Raw genomic sequence first — 24236 nt, 5'->3', positions numbered from 1 at the left:
TCTGGCTTTCGTGCATGTACGTGTTTTTAAAATGTCAATTGGTATTACTAGTTAGCTGCAACATAATGTATGATGCCCAAAGGCATAGGTGTCTTATTCATTGTGAAACTGTGTTTTCTTAATGGCATGAATCACACTGAAGGCCTAGAGTTTTAATGCACGACCCACCACTGAGAAAAGGCATACATGTTTGGAAGGACATAAGGGTGAGTAAATGATGACCGAATGGTAATTTTTGGGTGAACTATCCTTTAAGAGGCTCAAAACACCCTCTCAATATTCTGCGGATTGTTGGTGTCTGTTTTGTAAGTTCATCAACACCTGTGTGTAAATACTTTCTGGTGGATATTCCAATGAGCTCCTTAGTTCAGGCATCAAAAGATGACAGATGTTAAACCTCGAAACTGATCTCTCGTGAGCGTCCAAAGAGGGGTTCAGTGATTAGTTGTGTATCCGAGTAGCTGCGTCTCAGGTGTGTGGAGCTTCTAGTGGTTTTGATGGCCACCTCATAAGGTGGGGGAGGTTCCATGTCCCAGTGAGGGGGCCGAACCCGGCTGGTAGGGCTAAAACATGTTGGCTCCATGGGGGGATAGTCCAAATCCTCACCATACACACCTCGCCTCTGCACAGTCCTTCAAAATACAGACACACTTTTAATAAAAAGTTTAGATTACAAAATAAATAGGGGACACCGAGCTAGTAGTCACACTTTTAACCCAAGTGAATATTTTTTAGGATAGGTTTATTTTTTACTGTAGTCACTTAAGTCACTTACTGTATAAGAACCTACCTTAAAGTCTTGGCTACAAAAAGCTATTGAACATTTCTACAGTTATTGCCAATAAAAAATAAAAAAAAATGATTTGACCACACGTTGACCCTTTGTGACTGCATGCCCCAATAGCTAAGCATATTGTCACAATATATTGGGTAAGCTGTCACAAAAGAACCTGCCATTAAACAGCCTAAACAGCAAAATTATGCAATTATGAAACACAAAACAAAGAAGAATGTGAATCACCAAAAACAGAAGGAGAAATTGGAAAATGGACTTAAATATTGACCTGTTTCTAACCCACACCTACCATCTCACTTCAGAAGATACAGATTTAACCACTGGAGTCGTCTGGAGTATTTAATGTTGCCCTTATGTGGATTTTGGAGCTTCAAAATTTTGGCACCCATTTGCATTGTATGGACCTGGATATTTTTCTAAAAATCTTTATTTGTGAAGAAAGAAAGTCATACACATCTGGGATGGCATGAGGGTGAGTAAATGATAAAATAATTTTCATTTTTGGGTGAACTATCTCTTTGAGCTCAGAATGCCCGCCAACCCCCAATCAACTTGGTATGGGGTCCAAGTTGGGGTGGCAAGTGGGGTGGCAAAGCTCATTTTTAGGGTGGCAGCTGTCACCCTGTGCCACACTTCTGGCCCCGCCCCTGAATGTATTACTTTCTTTCTTTAGCAGAACACAAGCAAAGATTTTTAGAAGAATATTTCAGCTCTGTAAATCTATTCAAGTGGATGGTGATCAGCACTTTACAGCTCCAAAAAGCACAGACAATCACAGTAAAAGTACTCCATATGACTCCAGTGGTATAATTAATGTCTTCTAAAGCGATACGATCGCTTTGGGTGAGAAACAGATCAATATTTAAATCCTTTTCACTATAATCGTTTACTTAATATACATTTACAGATTGATTATGCAACAATTACATTACTATAATTGTTGCCTATGCACTTATGTCATGTGAGAGGCAGCGTGGAGTAATTCTCCTTATGGATGTGCATTGGAGAGTGACCGGAAGTTAACAATTATAGTGAAAAGGACTTAAATATTGATCTATTTCTCACCCAAAGCGATCGTATCGCTTTAGAAGACATTAACCACTGGAGTCATATTGATTACTTTTACTATGACTCTCTATGCTTTTTGGAGCTACAAAGGTCTGGTCACCATTCACTTGCAATGTATGGACCTACAGAGTTGAGATATTCTTCTAAAAAATCTTTGTTTGTGTTCTGCAGAAGAAAGAAAGTCAGACACATCTGGGATGGCATGAGGGTGAGTAAATGATGAGAGAATTTTCATTTTTGGGTGAAATATTCCTTTGAGAAATCTCATTTCAAACATGGTGAATCATGTGGAAAAACATTTCTGTTCAGCCAATGTTTTTTTTTTTTTTTTTAATACAGAAAATCACTGCATTTGCATAATTTGACTCTAAATTTATAGTTACTGAGATATAGCCCTGTGTGACAAATAGCCCCGATTTCCCCTATATACAGTATATACAACTGAATTTCATGGTGATTCCCTCAGTTTAACATTAATGTTGTGGAATATGACAAGCACACTATGGAACAAGTTCCTGGATAAAAGGTGGTAAACCTTCTGTGACCACTAGAGGGCATTAAAAGGCTTTTTAGTATCAGATAACAGAACTGCGGAGCTCAGCTGACTGGCAGCAGTTGTTAGAATTCTCCACTAAGTGATTTTTAATGGCATCTGAGGTTGGGAGAGAGAGGGAAAAAGGAAAAGAGAGATCAAGCAAATCCGGAGGGATGAGGGGGGTATGGATGGAAAAGTAAAATTATGACCATGGTTGCTCCTATCAGTTCCTTTTACAGTGTGTTACAACATTTAAAATGTGAAACCGTGAATTTAATTCAGACTTGGAAAAAAGAGCTGCATGAAAATGCATGAATCAGTTAAGTTTCGACTCTAGATAGATGTTGACAGCTATACAAATCACATACTCGTACTATGATTATCTTCTGTATGTTTCATCCAAACAGTTGTTATTATTAAAGGGATAGTTCACCCAACTCACCCTAATGCCATCCCAGGTGTGTATGACATTCTTTCTTCCGCAGATCACAAATGAAGGTTTATGGGGGGAAAAAATATAATATCTCAGCTCTACTGGTCCATTCAATGCAAGTGAACAGGGTCCAAAACTTTGAAGCTCCAAAAACACATAAAGGCAGCATAAAAGTAATCCATACAACTCCAGTGGTTTAATCCATGTCCTCTGAAGCGATATGATAGGTGTGGGTGAGAAACAGATCAATATTTAAGTCATGTTTTACTATAACTCTTCACTTTCACTTTCACTTCCACATTCTTTTGTTTTTGATGATTCGCATTCTTCCTGCATATCACCACCTAACAGGCAGGGAGGAGAATATATAGTAAAAAAAAAAAAAAAAGAACTGAAATATTGACCTTTTTCTCACCCACACCTATCATATAGCTTCTGATGACCAGGATTAAACCACTGGAGTCTTTTGGATTAATTTTATGATGACTTTATGTGCTTTTTAGAGCTTCAAAGCTCTGGCCAACATTCACGTGGACCTATTGAGCTAAGATATTCTTCTAAAAATCTTTTCTTGTCTTCTGCTAAAGAAAGAAAGTCAAACACATCTGGGATGGCATGAGGGCGAGTAAATGATGAGAGGAGTTTCATTTTTGCGTGATGTGTTCTTTTAACGCAGACATTAGTTCAGTTTTAAAGCGATACTCCACTTACCCGTGCAGAAAGACGGACTGAGATTCAGGGAAGTGGTTTCCGGCCGGTGGTGTGAATAGGGCTTGATTGTAGTCTTGGCTATACTCTTCATTATAAGGCACCGGGTTTCTCTTGCCGTTCATCGCCCAGAAGATTCCTAATATGAGCATCACCGCCCCGAGCACCACACAACACATACTGAACGCCTGGAGTCTACTTTGACTAGAAGTTAGAAACGTGGTGGAGCCGCCGGTGACAATTAGAAATACTCCTGTAAAAATAGCGCCATGATGAAGGGAAGGCATAGTGTCCATTCATATAATGTGGCCGTTTAAAGCCTTTATCTATCTGGTAGGATCAGCGCGCATCGTCCAGCTTGACTTTAAGATGAGATCGAGATTCCAGAGTAAAGAAAGTTCCTCAAACGGCGAACGTTTACACAAACGAGTCTGCATTGGGTCACTGCTGAGGGAAATTGCATGTCCTCGATGTCACAATATTCGCATTATATGACTGGTGCTACTTTCATATTATTGCCCATTGTCTTGATATATTAGTGACAAGTGCCCAGAAAGAATATTTTTCCAATAAACATTTTCAGTCCCAATTAAACCAACAGACTCCTGCTGTTGCTAGCTAGAAGCGATGAGTTGCTGTGGAGCATCTGATAGCTGTCAAATGAGCTCAGCTGCATCGCTGTCAAACTCCTCTATCATTATGAGCATCATTAGAGTTCACGCCCCACCCAAGAGCCGTCTGTAGGCCAGATGCGTACTGGCATGACTTTAAAGAAGACTTATAAAGGTACTAAACTCCTTATTTGTTTTACATGGCGATCCCTAACCTTTTAAAAATAGATTTTCCTCCAAAAGTATTGGCAGGTTAAAATGAAAACCCAGCAGAGAAATACATTCGAAGTAGCCTAAATCGATGTGAGTGAATCTATGGTTATTTTGCCAGTTAAATAGTTTAAAAAGCCTGACAGTTAAATGTAAGACACAGTAGTAGTGTGTAATTATGTAGCGACTCGCCCCGTTATTCAACTGCTGCATGATAATGATCATATCGCTATCAGTCAATGGTGTGACGGGGTTTCTTTCTTGTGATTGGCTGAAGAGGCGGCACGCAACCCATGGCGTCATCCGAATTGACGCGCCTTTGACCAATCACCGCGTGTTAGGGGAGGGCCTTCGAAGACCACCTGGGCACGTTCTTAAAAGAATCCGAAATGCAAGGGGAAACTCTGCGCGCGAGGAATACGAGAAATGGCATAAAAGAACAATATATTGGACCGGTCGGCAATGCACGTGTTTGATTTTTATATTCATCTGTTGTGAACACAAATACAAACAGGATTTGTGCAATTAAAGACAAGCAACAAGCATTTTCCGTTTTTATTTAGACGTCTCGCGATTAAAAAGGTGTCAGAATGGACCAGTTATTATATTTGGGTGGGTTAGTCGTGTTGTTTTTAGTATGGATAAAAGTAAAGGGCTTGGAGTACGTGATAGTACACCAGAGATGGATCTTCGTTTGCCTCTTTCTGCTGCCTTTATCCGTCATCTTTGATGTGTACTATTACCTGCGCGCGTGGATGATCTTCAAGATGTGCTCAGCGCCCAAGCAGCACGACCAGCGAGTCAGAGACATTCAGAGACAGGTAACCGCACAACCTCTACTCGCATGCATTCTGCCAGTCTGTGGAGCATAGTGTGATATGATCAGCTGATAGAGTAAGTGCTTTTCATATTCACATAACTTGCATCTTACAGTCTCACTTTTGACTAGTTCTTCACTCTGTATTGTTGTACAGTATTTTGAGTGTCATAGTAATGCATCTACTGTTGGAAAATCGATTTGCATAATAGAGTATAATATACTATATTATATAGTGGGAAATAATGCACTCTTCATACTTGTGAAAAAATGCATGCATTGCAATGCAAATGAAAATGGCATTTCAATTTTCCAGGTGCGAGAATGGAGAAAAGAGGGAGGGAAGAAACATATGTGCACAGGTCGCCCTGGTTGGCTGACTGTGTCCCTCAGGGTGGGAAAATACAAGAAGACGCACAAGAACATCATGATTAACATGATGGACATCCTGGAGGTGGACACAAAGCGACAGGTGGCTGATGTCATTCTGGCTCCGTATGCTTTTCTTGACATCATTCGAAAATGTATTGGGATAGGAATCTTAAAGATGTGAACAATACGAATCCAGGGCATGCTGAGTGACTCCAGTCAGGCTTCCTAAGAAACCAATTGGCCCGGTTGTTAGGGTGGGTAGAGTCACGTTGGGTTAACCTCCTCGTGGTCGCTATAATGTGGTTCTCGCTCTCGGTGGGGCGCGTGGTGAGTTGTGCATGGATGCCGTGGAGAATAGCGTGGGCCTCCACACGCGCTACGTCTCTGTGGTAACGCACTCAAAAAGCCACGTGATAAGATGCGCGGATTGACTGTCTCAGATGCGGAGGCAACTGAGATTCGTCCTCCGCCACCCGGATTGAAGCAAGTCACTACGCCACCACGAGGACCTAGAGTGCATTCTGAATTGGGCATACCAAATTGGGGAGAAAAGGGGAGAAAATCCACACACACAAAAAAAGATGTGAATAATAGAATTAATGCAACATAATCTTAGCAAATATGAAGTTTGGAATTGTTGCAAACAACAAAGAAGCTTTATATGTAAATATATTCATATATAAGTGCATCTTTTCAGGTGGTGCGTGTGGAACCTTTAGCTAACATGGGTCAGGTGACTGCTCTACTCAACTCTATTGGCTGGACATTGCCTGTGTTGCCTGAGCTTGATGACCTCACAGTAGGTAGGTTGTGAGAGAGAAACGCATAAACAAATGCTAATTATCCCTGCAGCATGCACTGTATGAATATATAGGGTACAATAGTGCTAAAGGTCCCCTGGGGTAAGAGGCACTTTTGTTTTTATTTTCTCCCAAAAGAGTAGACAGCTACAATAACTACCCCAGGACTTTCCTTAACACATGTTTGTCACTATACAGGTACATTGCAAAATATTCCTGATCCATAAGAACGTATTATGTCTAAAGTTTGATTTTGAGGTAATTTGATCTAATATTTGATAATTTTTAAAATGTTGTAAATTTACAGCTAATAAAAATCCCAAAAGTATCATATTTATCTTGAGACAAAATACTTCGTAATTTTCAAGGTGATTAAATAAAATGTTTTTCAATAATTTTCCATTAAGTGAGAGGATAGTATTTAGGGTTGCAGGGGCTAAAGCGCCCGCATAAAACACATTGTTTTTCTTAAGTGAGGCGAATAGATTTGTAATGAAAAATGTTCAAAGTGGGCTCACATTGACTGATCCAGTCACAATGGAAGATTCATTTGTTTATATAATACTTGAATATGAATTTTTATCAAATCTTTATTACTTCTTTTCACACAAATGATGATGCTCCATCAATATTCAATTAAAATACATCTATTTTTTTTTTAAGTCCTGTTGCAAACTATCTTTACATTTATCCATTTGGCAGATGCTTTAAAACAAAATCTGTGGGTGAAAAGCAAACTTTGAAGTCTAGTTATGCATGTTTGTAACCAGGTCTCAGATTAAGACACAAGTTCATTCATGTGGCAAGACATATAATGCTTAGATCAGTGGTTCATATTTTTGTTTGTCACACCCCCCTCTAAAATTTGCATTTAGTCATTTAGCAGACATTTTTATCAAAAGCAACTTAAAATATGAGAAACCCAAGCAAATCGGCAACAATATCTGCAGTATCGCACTGCCAAGTTCCAATAGTAGCTGATGTAATTTAGAAGTTAGAGCAGAAGTGTATCCCGTTTCACAGCATGGGCAGGGAGGAGGCAGGAACCGGCTGAACAGCAACGTAAACTTCAATGACAGAACATAACTCAATCATAACTTAAAAGTGCTTTGCAGCAAACAAAACAAAGACACACACAACACGTGCGTCTCTCTCTCTCTCATCAAACTTGCGTCCCGGCCCCTCCTTATCTCTCTCCCGCTGATTAGACAACTCAGTGCCAGGCTTGCATCATCACGGCCCGGCCACGCCCTACTCCTTGTCACACTCCACCTCCAGATTCAGGCCAGGGAAACCTCTGGCCCGATCTACTCCCCCACTCCCTTCCTGGAAGGGAGGTGTTGCCCTTTCGGCCGTCCTTCCTCCAGCCGGCTTTCCCCGCCTCCTGGGAAATTAAGAGAGAGACGAGGGGAGGGAGAGGGGAGTAAGAAAGAGCGAGTGGGAGAGACAGAACGAGAGAGAGAGAGGAGAGAGAAAAAGTGGCTCACCAGTCCTCGGACACACTGTCGCCTGGTCTTCGGCCAACTGGGCAGCGGTCCTCCTCGACGCTGGGCAGTGGCACTGGACATTGCCTCCTGGCAGACGTCAGCAGCTCCTCCGCCTCCTGGCGGCCAGCAGCGAGCTCATCCGCCCTGACAGTGGCTCCTCCACTCCAGGTGGCCGGCAGTGAGCTCCTCCACCCCCTGGCGAATGGCAGCGGCTTCTCCGTCTCCTGGCGAAGGGCAGCGGGCTCCTCCGCCTTCTGGCGAACTGCTCCAGTACCATGTACCATAGCTCCTCGGCGTCATGACCCTCCAACAGCGGCGAGGACTCTCTGACAGGGCATCCCTCCTCCCTCCCCGGTTTCAGCACCAATGTAACGTGTTTCACAGCATGGGCAAGGAGGAGGCAGGAACCGGCTGAACAGCAATGTAAACTTCAATGACAGAACATAGCTCAATCATAACATAAAAGAGCTTTGCAGCAAACAAAACAAAGACGCACACACACACAACACGTGCGTCTCTCTCTCAAACTGGCACCTTGGCCCCTCCTTATCTCTCGAAATAAAATGAAAAAACTGATTGATGCACTTAAACTGATCACCTATTCCCCTGGTATTGGCACTTAGTAATGTTGAATAATAATAAAATCTATAATTTTTAATCTTTCATTTACAGTAGCAGATGCTTTTATCCAAAGTTTCTTACATGAACTACTTAAGAACGCATGCAATTTAACATAAAGGATTCAACAATGTTAGCAGTGAAGTTATGTTAAAAGATCTAATTGAAAAACATTAATGGAATTTTCTGTTGACTAACGACAACTTTTTTTAAAAAATTGAAAACAACATTGAAAACTTAATACTTTCAATTTCCACTGCTTTGTTAATTATGTAATGTTACAATTTTCATTGAAAAAAAACTGAATGACCTTTTTGTTACCATGTCTTAAAAATACCTAAAGTATTTTTATAATAGAAAGTGGCTTTTTAAATAATAATAATAATAATAATAATAATGATAATAATAAAAGAATAAATAACCAATACTGCTTAAGAGTTTGCGCAAATGTTTTTTGGAGTTTGCTCAAAAAAATCATGATCCATAGGCAGGCCGGATGTAGGCATGGGCAGGGGTGGGCTGACCCACCCAAGCGTAGTCTTGCCCACCCAATCAAACATTTGGCAAACACAGTATTAAATAAAATATTAGATTTTTTACGATTTGTGCATTGGTTAAAAGCAATTTGGATGCGGACTATATGTTGCAAACATTGAGGGTGGGCTGATCTCAAAATATCACCAGAAATTTGAAGTATTTTGCTATTTTTGTAATTCACCTATAGCAATGACACACTCAAGAGACAGCTGCTGCAAACCAGAGAGTCAGAGAAATCACGTGAGCGAGATCGGTGATACGAGATATTTTTGTGCAATGCATAGATTTTGGTGCCCATAAAGAAGCCTGCATTGTCTTTAGCCTTGACCATATGACTTCTGTTAATGTACTTCAGACTCCCTCTTCACCAGCTGCTGCTTATCAAATATCTCTTTCTCCCTCCACCTCAGCTCCCCAAAATCGCACAGCAGGTATTAACAAAATACTGGACCTGAATTGTAAAGCACTATCCCAGCCAATATTAGGTGATGGTACCGTTCGTGACCATGGCTGGATGCAGTGTGTTGCCAGACGTGCACTTCTGTTTCACCTTTTGTATGTTTTGGTGGCGATGAGAGATGCTGTCTTCTCCTCGCATCTTATATCTCTTTTATTTATATCGTTTTACAGTGCTGTAATAGTTGTTTTTTGTAATTGCACTTTAAAGGTGCAGTTTGTAAGATTCAGAAACTCTTGTTATTAATGACACCTGTGGCTGTTAAGTGAACTGCAGCCAGCTACCTGTTGCTCATGCTCACGCTCGTGCAAACACTCCATAGTGACGCGAGCAAGTGAGCATCGGACAAAACAATGACGTAACATACAAAGAGACAACGTGATTCACCGGGATCGTGATGACAGATGAGGTAGCATAATTAAAATTACACAGTTATGATTGCTTTACTACAAACTTTGAGGCTGTATATTATATTTGACTCTCCAATGCTGGAACAGGGCTAAAACAAAGTATGGATATAGGTCTGACTATGCGAGACTGTAGTTTGAAGTAATCACTTTTCTTTGCATGATACATTGACTGCATTTATACGATAGCCTATGTTAGCTAGCTAGCCAGCTTTATCAATAGCTTTTAGCTAAATTTGGTGGATGATGACAGTAGTCTGTTTATAAAATAGACTGTACATTATAAATATGTTGACACAATTCAGTATTGATATGATTCCATCACAACTGTCATTTTGATATATCAATGCATTTTATAACAATAGATTGTATATATTTTCTGTATAACCAAGTTATGTTACACAAATGAATGGGTCTTTTTGCATTATCTTGAACATTGTCTAGCATTCAGTTCATGTGTTATTGTAGTTTACCTTGCTGAATAATAACAGATTAACATTGATAGCAAGATCAAGTTAGCTTAAATTACACAGATCAATCCTTATGGCACTATATTTCACATGATTTGCAGTTATGTTAGCTTACCTGTCCAATAAGAAGAATGCCAATTCAGAGTCGTTTTTGATCCCCAAAACCGAATGAGGGTCCTACCAGGAATCAAATGCCCTGCTGATGTTCACTATAGTTTTCGCTCGACCACGATCACGTTCCCGCTTAGCCAGACGGGATTCAGTAAATAATGTTTTTTTTTTGTTTTGTTTTTTGGCTGATTTGGAGTTTGTGTAGGAGTCGGTGTTTTGCTGGGAGCTGGACAATCGCTGGATTCCATCTCTAAGATAAGGTTACCTAGTGTTGCAGTTTGTTGTCGCTGTTGAATAGCGGAAGAGAAGCACTGAGGCAAGGCTCTCGGGAGTGTGCATAAACGTCACATCCTTTGGATTTTCCCGGCAAATGCGACCTGCTCCCTTCGCATGAAAACCAGTCTACAGGCTTTAATAGGCAACCTAGGAAGTCCGGGAAGGGCTCATTTTTTAAGTTGCGTTACAAGCCGTTCACACATTGGCAAAAAAAGGCTAATATTACATGAAAATTGTTACATATTGCACCTTTAAACTACTCTATTATTGCCATAAAAATAAATATTGGTGCTGACATAGCATTACTTTCCATCCATCCATCCATCCATCCAATTCCTGTATATTTATCTAAATTACTTTAAAGTAGCGCCAGACCGATATATCGGTTTTGCCGATTAATTGGTGCTGATAGTTGCTTTTTGGAACTATTGGCAAAAATCTATGCTGATAGTTGCCAATAGATTTAAACTAGTGAATGTAGGCTATAAAAAGCTTAATTTGGTAAATACTTAAATATAGAGGATTGTAACTGTAACAGGTAAAGGATGTGCAAGGAGGAGGTGGGAACTGGCTGAACATTCAACATAAATTTTAATGTCAAAACTCATCTTAAAACAACATAAAACACACATGCAGTGCGGCCACGTGCACCTCTCTCTCTCTCAAACTGGTGCCTCCGTTCCCCCTTTATCTCACTCTCCCGCTGATCATCTGATTTAGCGCCGGCCGTGCACCCTCACGGCCCGGTCACGCCCTCCTCCTCATCACAGTAACAGAGCCAAGTCCACATCATTTCAGTAAGTGTAAGTGGTTTGTTTATAGTTTAAAGTCCCGCACTATGCACCATATCTATTTTGAACTCTTGCAGCCTCAATGTCTGTGCCTGTCATAGTTAGGAAAGTCTGATTTTTTTTTTTTTTTTTTAACATTCTATAAATTAATTAAAAAACCTATTGACCAATTAATCGGTTATCAGCCTTTTCCATCACCTTAGTTATCGGTATCTGCAAAATCCACTATCGACCCACCTTTAATTTACACATTTTGTTTCACTGGTGAAAAATATATATTCCCTACCCTACAAAGGCCAAACTCAGCAACTACCCAACACTGAAACTGAGAAAAATGGCTTGAATTTTGGATTTTGCAGTTCCTGCATTTTCACATCAAATTTTCTCAGAATCTTAGCATATGAGACAAACTCTTCTGTGAGACAAATTCATCTGTCACAGGACAGATCATAGTGTAACAGACCTGACTTCAGTCATATAACTCAATTTTGCATTGTGCCTTTGTAGGGCAGTATATAAACATTTCCAGTTAACCAATTAATCAGAAAAGTCAAAGAGAGAATAATCTATTAATTATTACTTCTTTAAGCAGTTTCCATGTATGTTCAAATTTGAGGTTCTTAATCTTATATGTTATTGATCTCCCCATCCAATATATTTCTTTCCATTCCATCCTTGTATTCATCCTTGATATTATTTCTCTCCACCTCATCGTTGCATTCATGTGGACTCTGATTTGTTCTTGTAATTTTCTTTAAGGCTGGAAGTCTATTGCTGTAATTCATTTTTTAGTAACGGAGGTAGTATACCAAGAATAAGGTTGTCAGGGCCCACTTCAATCTAATGATTATGTACAATGTTTATCAGTTTATTTATTTCAATGTATTTTTATTATGGGGAATAAGTGTAAAATATAGGTATGTGGGCCTTATGATCTTAACAATTATGCCATGTTATGGCAATTACAGACATGAAAATAAGTAGTCTGAGTTTGAATGTGCTGAAATGAGCAAGATATGAAAGTTTGGGCTGTCTCCATGGAGACACATCCCACACCTTCAGAACCACCGATATAGATGCATTTGATCGTTTTCTAGAGGACCACTTTTAGCACACAGTAACCCTTCTCTCCATTTACTGTAGATGAAGACTGTATGTCATCTTTGACCTGTATAACGTCTTCCTTCTCCTTTTCCCTTTCTCCTTGTCTTTTTACATGCCTCGCAGGGGAATTGTTTCATGACTCCATGCATTTGCAGATTCCGTTTCTTAAATCGAGCATAACGTTCTCTCCTGATCGATTTTGCATGTCGTGTGTGGTGCATCAGAGGCTGCTCCTAATTAGGTTAAGGGTGAGCACAGTCCCTGTTTCAATGAGGCAGATTAGATTAGGATGGATATGGGTCCTATTGCTGAAAGTGTTTATAGATCCCAGAAAAGAGTGCTCCGCGACTGAGAAATGTTTTACACCGGCCCTACTTCAAATTCATTTGTAAGTCTGCAGAGACACAGTACTTAGTAATAAGACTAGGGAAACGTGTGTTGTGCCTGTGAAGTGTTGGACGATAAGAGATAAGAGATAGAAACTTTAGGTAACAAAACACTATCTTAGTACAGTACCATTTCTAAGGGAGCTGCTTAAAGTTGTGCATCTGAAGTCAAAGGTCAGTTATTTGGACTTTTGACTTTGTGCTTGTTACCTCACAGGTATGTTTGTCCCCAGTAAATTGTGCGTTTCACCTCTAGTCAAGCAATGAGCCTCAAGACATTTTGTTGATTGCTTGGTTTCTGTTTCTACAGTGTCACGCTGGGTAGCCTCATCCACTGTGATATCTCATTGGTCCAAAATCTTGCTCCTCATAACTGTAGGGTACTTTAAAGACCTCATGAAATCAGAATTGACCCATCGCTAAGCTCCACCATCCTTGTTTACCGTTGTTCGCTCTGACAAGCTTTGCAGAACTCCCCATAGGAATTAATGGGTGATGGCCATGAATGGTGCATTTTTTGGCAAAATATTCTTATAAACGAAATTGATCATATTCTTACGTTGGTTGGAATGAAGAGTAACAAGTGACCCAAAAACAAAGTTTTTTGCATATTTTGGATAATTTCTATAAAATTCCACTCGAAACTACTCAAATACACATTACTCCAGTAGACTCTTGTTGGAAAAAAGCAAACGCTTGTCAGAAAAATGGTGGATGGCAACAGTTGCTAAGATAAGATTGGTAAGAAATGCTTTTAAGGCGGGGCTTAACAAAGGGTCAATTGGAGTTGCGTCGCAGAAAACAACAAATTGCTTGTTAATGGAAACTTGTCGTTTTATTCATTTTAGGCTCTTGTTGTATCTATTTCAGTCACTGTAAAGAAAGTCTGTGGGTCAGATTCACTAAACAGTTGCGGCACTTTTGTACGTGGGATTTCAGCGCAAAAACCTGTGTCTTATTCACATTGTCATTCCTTTCTGGGCAAACACGCCTTCTTTCTATGTAAATTAGGCTCATTGTAGATCTACCGCAATTTAGATCACGCTATTACTGTGAATGAAAGTAGGCGGTAAAATGAATTTTATTTAAAGAGATGGGTAGCACTTTACAAAGCTTCTGTTGCACTAAATAAATGTACTCTATGTATGTAAGGAACATTTAAGGAATATCTTGGAGATCCAAATAAACGTCCAAATACAAACTAGTTACTAGGGCTGTATCTGCATTCATTCTTAAATGAATAGTTCATCCAGAAATGAAAATGATGCCATTTCTTTGTACCTCATGTCATTCCTTCCCATAAATAACCAATCAAATCATAATTATTAAATGATGGCTTGAATGAAGGCTTATTATAGAATTGTAAACTCAGTGCTTCAGACCAACAAACACATCTTATCTACCCCTCTTTTTTAATTGTCAGAGATAGCACAACAACCAGGATTACATGTATATGATAATATATAAGTTAATGCATTAGGTATCATGAACAAACAATTAGTAATACATTTTTTTACAACATTTGTCAATGTTTGTTAATGTTAATAAAAATACAGTTGTTCATTGTAAGTTCATGTAAGTTCATAGTTCATTAACTAATGTTAACAAATTCAACTTTTGATTTAAAAAATGTATTGGTAGATTTTGAAATTAACATTAACTAAGATTCGTAAATGCTGTAAAAGTATTGTTCATTGTTAATGTTAACTAATGTTGTTAACTAATGTTAACAAATGGAGCCTTATTGTAAAGTCTTACCAAGAGATGTTTGCCAACATTTTCAACCAATCATATCAGCAGTAATTAATCAAAAAATGATGGAGAAGAGCATTATAAGCATTATAACCTGACATATAACCAGATGTGCGGTGTCGTCAAGCGCTCTTTCGGCATGTTTAAGAGATTATTCAGGTGTCTGGATCACAGTGATGCTGTACAGTCTGTCCCGGCATTTTTTTTTTATTTTTATTTTTTTTTTTATAAATTGATTTTTGAAAACTATTTACTGATTAATCAGGTATCAGCCTTTTCCACCAGCTTAGTTATCGATATCTGCAAAATCCACTATCAGTCGACTTCTAGTTTCAATAATTGCTATGTTAAATATTACATTTTACATTCAATGTTCTTAATTGTTATAGACTTATTTTATAAAATAAACAAAAGAGGTCTGTCAAGCTTTCGGTCATGATTGTGTCATGTTTCTTTCAGGTGGGCTGGTTATGGGAACAGGCATTGAGTCTTCATCTCATATCTATGGCCTGTTCCAGCACATTTGTGTGGCCTATGAGCTGGTGTTGGCTGATGGTAGTCTGGTCCGTTGCACTGAGGTGGGTTATTTGTATATGACATACGTGATAAGCTGCACACACATAGACTCAAGTAGTATTTTATAATTCCTGTCAATGTAGTTGGCATCAAATACATGTAATCCTGATTGTTGTGCTGTCTAAAAGAGGTGTAGATAGGATGTGTTTGTTGGTCTGAAGCATTGAGTTTGTAATTCTTTAATAAGCCTTTATTCAAGCCATCATTTAATCATAATGATTTGCTTGGTTATAAATGGGAAGGAATGACATGAAGTACAAAGAAATGGCATCATTTTCATTTCTGGATGAACTATTCCTTTTAGAATGAATGCAGATACAGCCCTAGTAACTAGTTTGTATTTGGACCTTTATTTGGATCTCCAAGATATTCCTTAAAGGTTCCTTACATACATAGAGTACATTTATTTAGTGCAATAGAATTATGTTTGTAATTTTGTCATATTTGTCTTGCCTGCTCACAGAAAGAAAACCCTGACCTGTTCTATGCGATTCCTTGGTCCTGTGGTACTTTGGGGTTCCTGGTGGCTGCAGAGATCCGGATCATTCCAGCTCAGAAATGGGTGAAGCTACGCTATGAACCAGTACAGGGCTTGGATGCTATCTGCAAGAAGTTTGCTGAGGAATCAGCCAATAAGGAGAACCAGTTTGTGGAGGGATTGCAGTACTCTCGGGACGAGGCCGTGATCATGACTGGAACAATGACTGATGATGCAGAGCCTGGCAAGGTGATAATGAATATTCTGTTTTGCAGATGTACCAGGTTGATGATGTACTTGCACATTTCTCCATTAAATTTCATGTTCATTAAGAAAGGTTTACAACTAAACACCATAAGGGCTATCAACTGATTAAAATATATATATATATGTTTTGCGTTTAAATACATATATAAAAAATTGTTGCGAAAAGATGCTAATGAAGATAATTCAAAGACATTATTGTGGCAGATAAGGATGGGTAAAAATATACATTTTCATATAATTTGCTATCTTTATATTTATCCTGTGATTAATTCTTTAAATCCCAAGATCTTTTACTCTATGTGAATGTAAATCACATGAGGCTGAATCCAGCTTCTTATTCGCCTGTAAATGACTCACATTCGTGACCAAAATGTGTGTTATGCAACTAAAATGTTTGATTAGCCACTGGCTGATAAAATAAAAAATATATAAAATAAAACATTTAATTGAGAATAAAAGAATTACACTTATTTATATACCAATTTGTTAATGCTGTTAATTGTTAAATGCTGTCAGTTAACATCATTAGCTTTCATATGCAAGCAAAACGGACATTATAATTGAAATATATCCAAATGAATCAGAATTTAATCGAGAAATCTTTATCAATACCCAGCAGGTACCTAGTGGCAGATCAGCAAAGCATTGAATAGACATTACAAAAAGTTAATATTGTCACCATATTATTGAACATAAGCCTGTCAATCAATTTTTTTAATTGTGTTCTCACATTCTGCATGAATAAATGTGTTAACTTTATTATTATTTTTAATATTATTATTAATTGTACTAAATCAGCATGTTAAATTGACAGCCCTAATAATAATATTATATTATAATATTTCTCTTTCTCTCTGTCTTTCTTTTTCTCTATTAGACTAACTGTATAGGTTACTATTACAAGCCATGGTTCTTCAAACATGTGGAGGGGTTTCTCAAGGAGAACCGTGTTGCTGTGGAGTACATTCCTCTCAGACATTACTACCACAGACACACCCGCAGCATCTTCTGGGAATTGCAAGTAAATGACTCCGGAAAACTGCACTCACCAACAGTAACATTCAGGACTTCTTTTAATACAGCTTGTTGTTGAAGATTTTAACTTTCAATTAGCTTTTTGGTTTGTGGTGTAAATTTAAAGAGAGCTTGATGCTCAGAGTTTGAGACTCTTAGAAGGACAGCCACTTCTTCCTCTGTGAGTTCCATTAACTGTAGCAGTGTTCACTTGTCCGATAATGCATGGTTAAAGTGAAGTATATCCTTCTTTTCCATCTTAAACAGGCCACATCTCTCTGTCTCTCTTTATCATTCAAACATCCTCACACACAGTTTTGAGGCAATATATCCACTAAAGACCTCTATCATGCCATTAGCTACTGGATAATATACATGGCATTTTGATTAGCTATCCCATTCTCACAGTACCCGAAAAATGATGTTGCTAAAACTCAGCTGGGCAATGATTCAAGTAGGAGTGTACTTTCAAACATTGACCTTTTTGTTGATGGCGTACATATAAAGTACACTTAGCGGTTCCTGTCAGCACTTCCTCTGATAATTGTGAAGCTATTGATTTGTCAGCCCATATCCTTTCTCTTACTCAGCATTTATTGTACATCTTATTGCACTTTTTCTTTTTCTTCAGTGGTCATCCATTTATGAACTCTCTCAGACCCACAGACTTTCTTTCTTGTGTTGACGTATTTCCGATTGAAACAGGACATTTGTGCGGGACATATCGTCGTCCAACTTTTTTTTTATATCCAATCGGCTTCAGTTACGACACAGCTATGAATGAGGATTTGCTAGTTGGTTGCAGGTGATATTAGGGGGAGGGACATTCTCATTCTGAAGAGTATTTGATTGGACAAAATTTGTGAAGTGCAAGATGAGTCATCAACATTTTTGTTTCATTTTCCCAAAAGAAAAAAAATTATGCATATGTCTGTTACTGTATATAGACTAAACATACAAAAAATTAACTTTCACCATCGTCCTTTTTTCTTAATTCTTCCATGTTCATATTACTAAAAAAATTCATGTAAACAAGGGAACTTAAATTAACTGAGTTGATTCAATAAAAAAAAAAGGGTCTTGCCAGCTTTTCTTAATCCATTTGCACTGCAATAACATGAATACTTTTTGTTTGGTTAACTGAAACTGGGCAGATGATTTCTAGTTCCCAGCATTCTTTGCATAGGACTCAACAGGAAGTGTAAATATTAAAACTAAGTGTTATTGTATGTGTCTTTGTGCAAGATGAATATAAAGGGGGAGACTTGTTAGAGTTTAATGTTTTGATGTGTTGAGATTTAGAAGAACTTCTGTTATGTTGTAGTTTTGGGGGTTACCATCATGGTGAACAGTGGAATTTGAGCCTAGGTTGAGGACCAAAAAATGTTTATGGTAACAATTTCTATGAATCCCATATTTATAATGCACTGTAAAGGCATTATAATGCATTAGTAATATCTCATAATACACCTTAAAATATGTTATAAACAGAATAATTATACATTATAATACTTACCTATCCATAGAGTATAATGCATTATAACACAAGCAACATTTAATTTTATCTGCAGAAGTTATAATGTATTATATATATTTCAAATATATATAATAGATATGCTTTAAGTGACAAAAGCAATGTCTTATAAACATCCATAAGCTATTTTTAAGTGGTTCTAAGACATTACAAGTCATGCTGGAAGGTATATACATTACACATGCACAAAATACAAAATAACACACAATGTAAACACTTGTATATCTACAAGGTTAAAATATATCAGAAACTCTAAATATGTATGTTGATCACAAATGTAACACCCAAGAATAAATAAAATAGTCAAACTGATTCTATACTGGACTCTATTCAATAAACTTTAATGTTTGTGCATCTTATTTGGAGACTTATTTTATAAATAACTTCCATTATATAAGTTTGACTTGTAATGTATTGTATGTTACAAGTTTATATTATGGCTGTTTATAAGAATATATTGATTTTGTAACTTTACTTAAAGCAGGCAAAGACCACTTATAATATGATCACGTCATAAAGCCTTTTGACTGTTGACACTATGCAGCACTTACATGATTAACTTTATTAACTTCTGCGGTGTTAAAATTGGATGTTGCTTGTGTTATAATGCATTATACTCTGAAGTATAACTATGAATAGGAGAAGTCTTTTAATGTATTATAACTGTAGTTATAATTTTTTATGAGAAGTTATAACTTATTATAAGGTATATTATGAGACATATAAGGCATTTATAATGCCTTTACAATGCATTATAAATATGGGCTTCAACAAGTGTTACCAATTTTTTCTACATATTGCTTTATCCATTGAGCGACTGCTGTGCTAACCAGAAGATTTCCTGTCACTAGGTAGCATATCACTAAAAAAGTTTCAGTTGAGTTATTTTAACATGTTAAATTTTGTTGTGTTTACTTGATTCAGTTAGGTTCCCTCTACTTATAGTGTTTAAGTTGAAATTACATGGTTATTTTAATTAAAGAAAACATGAAACCACTGTCCATGATTGAATCCAGTTCAGATTAAGAGTTTTTTGAGTGTATCTGAGTTTATTCTGTCAACTTTAGGATAACAATAGCATATAGTTGGCTTTAAAGCTGATTGAGAGACTAAAAGCCACAAAACACTTCATTTCTTTTACATGTGTTTTTTTAGGATATCATTCCATTTGGGAACAACCCGTTGTTCAGGTATGTGTTTGGCTGGATGGTTCCTCCTAAGATCTCTCTGCTGAAGCTTACTCAGGGAGAGACCATTCGCAAACTGTACGAGCAGCACCATGTAGTGCAGGACATGCTGGTCCCCATGAAGCACATTAAAACCGCCATCCTACGCTTCCATGATGACATACAGGTGAGAAAATCAACAACACGCGCTCATGCTGTGCATGTATGTAAATAGAATATTACACACAATCAAGGGAGATGCACTAATGTATAAATTATGTTTGATACAGACAACTGATAATTGTTTGTTATAGCTAACACTGAAATCTATGCCGTTTTGTCTATTTATTTAAAAATGGATAATTGATCTAATCTCCAGTCTAAAATTTAACTGTCAAATCATGGATTGATAATGTACAACCAGCCGTTTGTTATGTCAGTCGGTTGCAAAACAGTCAGTCGCAAAATAAACCCAGACAGGGAGATCAGGACCCAGACACGAAGCGTCAACTGGCTGACTGTACATTATCGAACTCATTACATGGCTACTAACCAAATAAATAAATACTTTCACAAAAAATATTGATTTGCCTTGAAATTATACAATTACGTGACAAGAAAGAAATCGCTGAACAGCTAAAATACACCTTCGGTTTGCATCAGAGTTCTGTTGGTGTTTATTTTGTAATTCATGAACGTCTGACTGCTCATTGTGCATCTTATTACAGGACTTCTTGCCAAATAAAACTGTAAATGCACATGAAATATTGATTTGAGTTGAAATTATTTTATTAACTTACTTGTAGAGAATGCACAGTGATCCGAGAAGCAGGAAAGATGGCTCGTAATTACCCGGCTGAGAGATCTGATATGTGGATGTGCGGTTGTTACTGAGACATATCAGATTGCTAGATGGCACCACTGAGCAATCAGAATTGAGTATTCCAGAGAACCGTGTAATAATAATCAGTAATATACAGTAGAAAAGATGAAAGGTATTATCTACTTACAGTATTGGCCAAATCAGACCAATAGCAGTCATTTGAAAAACAATATTGGCCTATATCGTTATGGTCATGATGTACATAATATACATCCCTAAAATAAACCTTAATACGTGAAAATAAAATAAAAAGTACTGCTATGCAGTGACACACGTGCAAAAATTACACAGGACTGCCCTTTCATTTAATTAAATTGCATTAATCTCAAATTCTTAGGCCGCCATCAAGAAATTTAGTTTTTTATTTGTTTTGTAGGTGTATCCTCTGTGGCTGTGTCCCTTTGTTCTGCCCAACCAGCCAGGAATGGTGCATCCTAAAGGAGATGGAGATGAATTGTACGTTGATATTGGAGCATATGGGGAACCCAAAGTCAAACAATTTGAGGCCAGAGCTTCCACACGCCAGCTGGAGAAGTTTGTCAGAGATGTTCATGGGTTAGTTACCACTTTTCATCTGTTCATTGTTTGGTAAGACCATGTTCATTTATGCTCAGCTGGACCTAAATTTCTGCCCTGAATTTCAACATACCGGTAATTAGGTTGTGAAATTAAGTAAATTTGTCTCACTCATTGTAGATTTAATAGGGTATTGTGTAACACAAGTCTCTGCCTTACGATTTCCTCCATCTCTAGATTCCAGATGCTTTATGCTGATGTGTACATGGAACGACAGGAATTCTGGGAGATGTTCGACGGCGCATTATATCATAAACTCAGACAGCAACTTGACTGTAAAGATGCATTTCCTGAAGTCTATGACAAGATCTGCAAGTCTGCAAGACACTGAATTCAGCACATGTGAGCAATAGAATACTTGATAGAACTGTACAAGCCTTAAATTGGGGCAAAACCAAATACTTCCAACTCTTAAAGGAATATCCAGTTGAAATTCAGCCCTCTTTGTCATATACTGTATCTATATTTGAGATCAGTTAGCCAAACATAAAGGCCCTTATTTTTGTTAAGGTGATTAACACATGATTAAACAAACCTTATATAATGATTAACAGATCAGTAGTTTATGTACAGTCAAATATGAATACTGGTATATGAATCAGTGTTGTCACGTAACAGTTTTAATCTGTGTTAACTAATTATCTGTTAACAATAATATATATTGTTATATAACAATTCTTTTTGTTAATGTTATTAAAGAAAGTTCAAATTAAAATGGTTATTTTTGATGATTTTAAAAATTATTTTCAACATTCTTTAGAAGTTAAAAAAATAAAGTTGTTCACTATTTTCCTACATTGTGAATGTTGGCTACCTCGCATTTGAGTGTCTTAACAACACCAAACATAGTGATTTATTTTTTAGGCATGTTCAAAGTAATATTTTGTCTACTAAACAACATTAAAGCACTTCTCAATATGAGCCTGACACAAGTTGTGAATGTATTTACCATTAATTTCTTTGATAATGTACCATTTTTAGTCAAATATATGTGGTGATGGAATAACTTTTGTCATTTGTACAATTACAGTTACAGTCAATTACAGTTGAAGTCATAAGTTTACATACACTTGGGTTGAAGTCATTAAAACTAATTTTTTTAACCACTCCACAGATTTCATATTAGCAAACTATAGTTTTGGCAAGTCGTTTAGTACATCTACTTTGAGCATGACACGAGTAATTTTTCCAACAATTGTTTACAGACAGATTGTTTCACTTTTAATTGACTATATCACAATTCCAGTGGGTCAGAAGTTTACATACACTAAGTTAACTGTACCTTTAAGCAGCTTGGAAAATTCCAGAAAATTATATCAAGCCTTTAGACAATTAGCCAGTTAGCTTCTGATAGGACTGAATTGGAGGTGTACCTGTGGATGTATTTTAAGGCCTACCTTCACACTCGGTGCCTCTTTGCTTGACATCATGGGAAAATCAAAAGAAATCAGCCAAGACCTCAGAAAAAAAACAATTGTGGACATCCACAAGTCTGGATCATCCTTGGGAGCAATTTCCAAACGCCTGAAGGTACCACGTTCATCTGTACAAACAATAGTATGCAAATATAAACACCACGGACCACACAGCCATAGTACTGAGCAAGGAAGAAGCCACTGCTCCAAAACAGCCATAAAAAAGCCAGACTACAGTTTGCAAGTGCACATGGGGACAAAGATCTTACTTTTTGGAGAAATGTCCTCTGGTCTGATGAAACAAAAATTGAACTGTTTGGTCATAATGACAATCGTTATGTTTGGAGGAAAAAGGATGAGGCTTGTAAGCCGAAGAACACCATCCCAACCGTGAAGCATGGGGGTGGCAGTATCAGGTTGTGGGGGTGCTTTGCTGCAGGAGGGACTGGTGCACTTCACAAAATAGATGGCATCATGAGGAATTAAAATCTTGTGGATATATTGAAGCAACATCTCAAGACGACAGCCAGGAAGTTACCGCTCGGTCGTAAATGGGTAGTGACCTCAAGCATACCTCCAAAGTTGTGGCAAAATGGCTTAAGGACAACAAAGGCAATGTATTTGAGTGGCCATCACAAAGCCCTGACCTCAATCTGATAGAAAATATGTGGGCAGAACTGAAAAAGCATGTGCGAGCAAGGAGGCCTACAAACCTGACTCAGTTTCACCAGTTCTGTCTGGAGGAATGGGCCAAAATTCCAGCAACTTATTGTGAGAAGCTTGTGGAAGGCTACCCAAAATGTTTGACCCAAGTTAAACAGTTTAAAGGCAATGCTACCAAATACTAACAAAGTATATGTAAACTTCTGACCCACTGGGAATGTGATGAAAGAAATAAAAGCTGAAATAAATCATTCTCTCTACTATTATTCTGACATTTCACATTCTTAAAATAAAGTAGTGATCCTAACTGACCTAAGACAGGGAATGTTTTCTACGATTAAATTGTTAATTGTGGAAAACTGAGTTTAAAAGTATTTGGCTAAGGTGTATATAAACAAAATTTCTGTTGCTGTGAATAGCTAAATGTGCAAAAAATGGCCTGATTTCCAAAAGGCCTAAAGTTAAAGATGACACATTTCTTTAATATTTTAAGCAATTCTACTTTTTTATATTCATATTTTACAGTTTCAAAAAAAAAAAAAAAAAAAAAGGGCCCGAAGCAAAAGTTTGGGCACCCTGCCTGGTCAGTACTTAGTAACACCCCTGGCAAGTATTACAGCTTGTAAAAGCTTTTTGTAGCCAGCTAAGTCTCTTTCAATTTTTGTTTGGTGGATTTTCGCCCATTATTCCTTGCAAAAGGCTTCTAGCTCTGTGAGATTGTTGGGCCGTCTTGCATGCACTGCTCTTTTGAGGTCTATCCACAGATTTTTGATGATGTTTAGGTCGGGGGACGGTGAGGGCCATGGCAAAACCTTCAGCTTGCGCCTCTTGAGGTAGTCCATTGTGGATTTTGAGGTGTGTTTATGATCATTATCCTGTTGTAGGAGCAATCCTCTTTTCATCTTCAGCTTTTTTACA

The 24236-nt window shown here is 37.7% G+C and overlaps 1 protein-coding gene across 1 annotated transcript; it reads left to right on the top strand.

Moving 5' to 3' along the window:
- Nucleotides 1-4737: 4737 nt before the first annotated feature.
- dhcr24 (24-dehydrocholesterol reductase) lies at nucleotides 4738-22303 on the top strand. Its single transcript, XM_051654578.1, has 9 exons — nucleotides 4738-5182; nucleotides 5495-5650; nucleotides 6248-6353; nucleotides 15206-15324; nucleotides 15786-16049; nucleotides 16945-17088; nucleotides 19771-19968; nucleotides 21041-21219; nucleotides 21418-22303. The coding sequence occupies exons 1-9, from the start codon at nucleotides 4952-4954 to the stop codon at nucleotides 21569-21571; spliced, it is 1551 nt and encodes a 516-aa protein (XP_051510538.1). The 5' UTR covers nucleotides 4738-4951; the 3' UTR covers nucleotides 21572-22303.
- Nucleotides 22304-24236: the final 1933 nt, after the last annotated feature.

This window comes from Myxocyprinus asiaticus, chromosome 25, assembly GCF_019703515.2.
Source record: "Myxocyprinus asiaticus isolate MX2 ecotype Aquarium Trade chromosome 25, UBuf_Myxa_2, whole genome shotgun sequence".
NCBI lineage: Eukaryota > Metazoa > Chordata > Actinopteri > Cypriniformes > Catostomidae > Myxocyprinus > Myxocyprinus asiaticus.
Note: the sequence above shows the minus strand (reverse complement) of the source record. Positions and strands in the feature narration are given on the sequence as shown.

Bases quoted from the DNA above. Each gene is read 5' to 3' on its own strand.
- dhcr24 (XM_051654578.1), top strand. From the start codon at position 4,952: ATGGACCAGTTATTATATTTGGGTGGGTTAGTCGTGTTGTTTTTAGTA. The intron at 5,183-5,494 runs GTAACCGCACAA...TCAATTTTCCAG, and splicing joins TCAGAGACATTCAGAGACAG to GTGCGAGAATGGAGAAAAGA. The intron at 6,354-15,205 runs GTAGGTTGTGAG...TGTTTCTTTCAG, and splicing joins GCTTGATGACCTCACAGTAG to GTGGGCTGGTTATGGGAACA.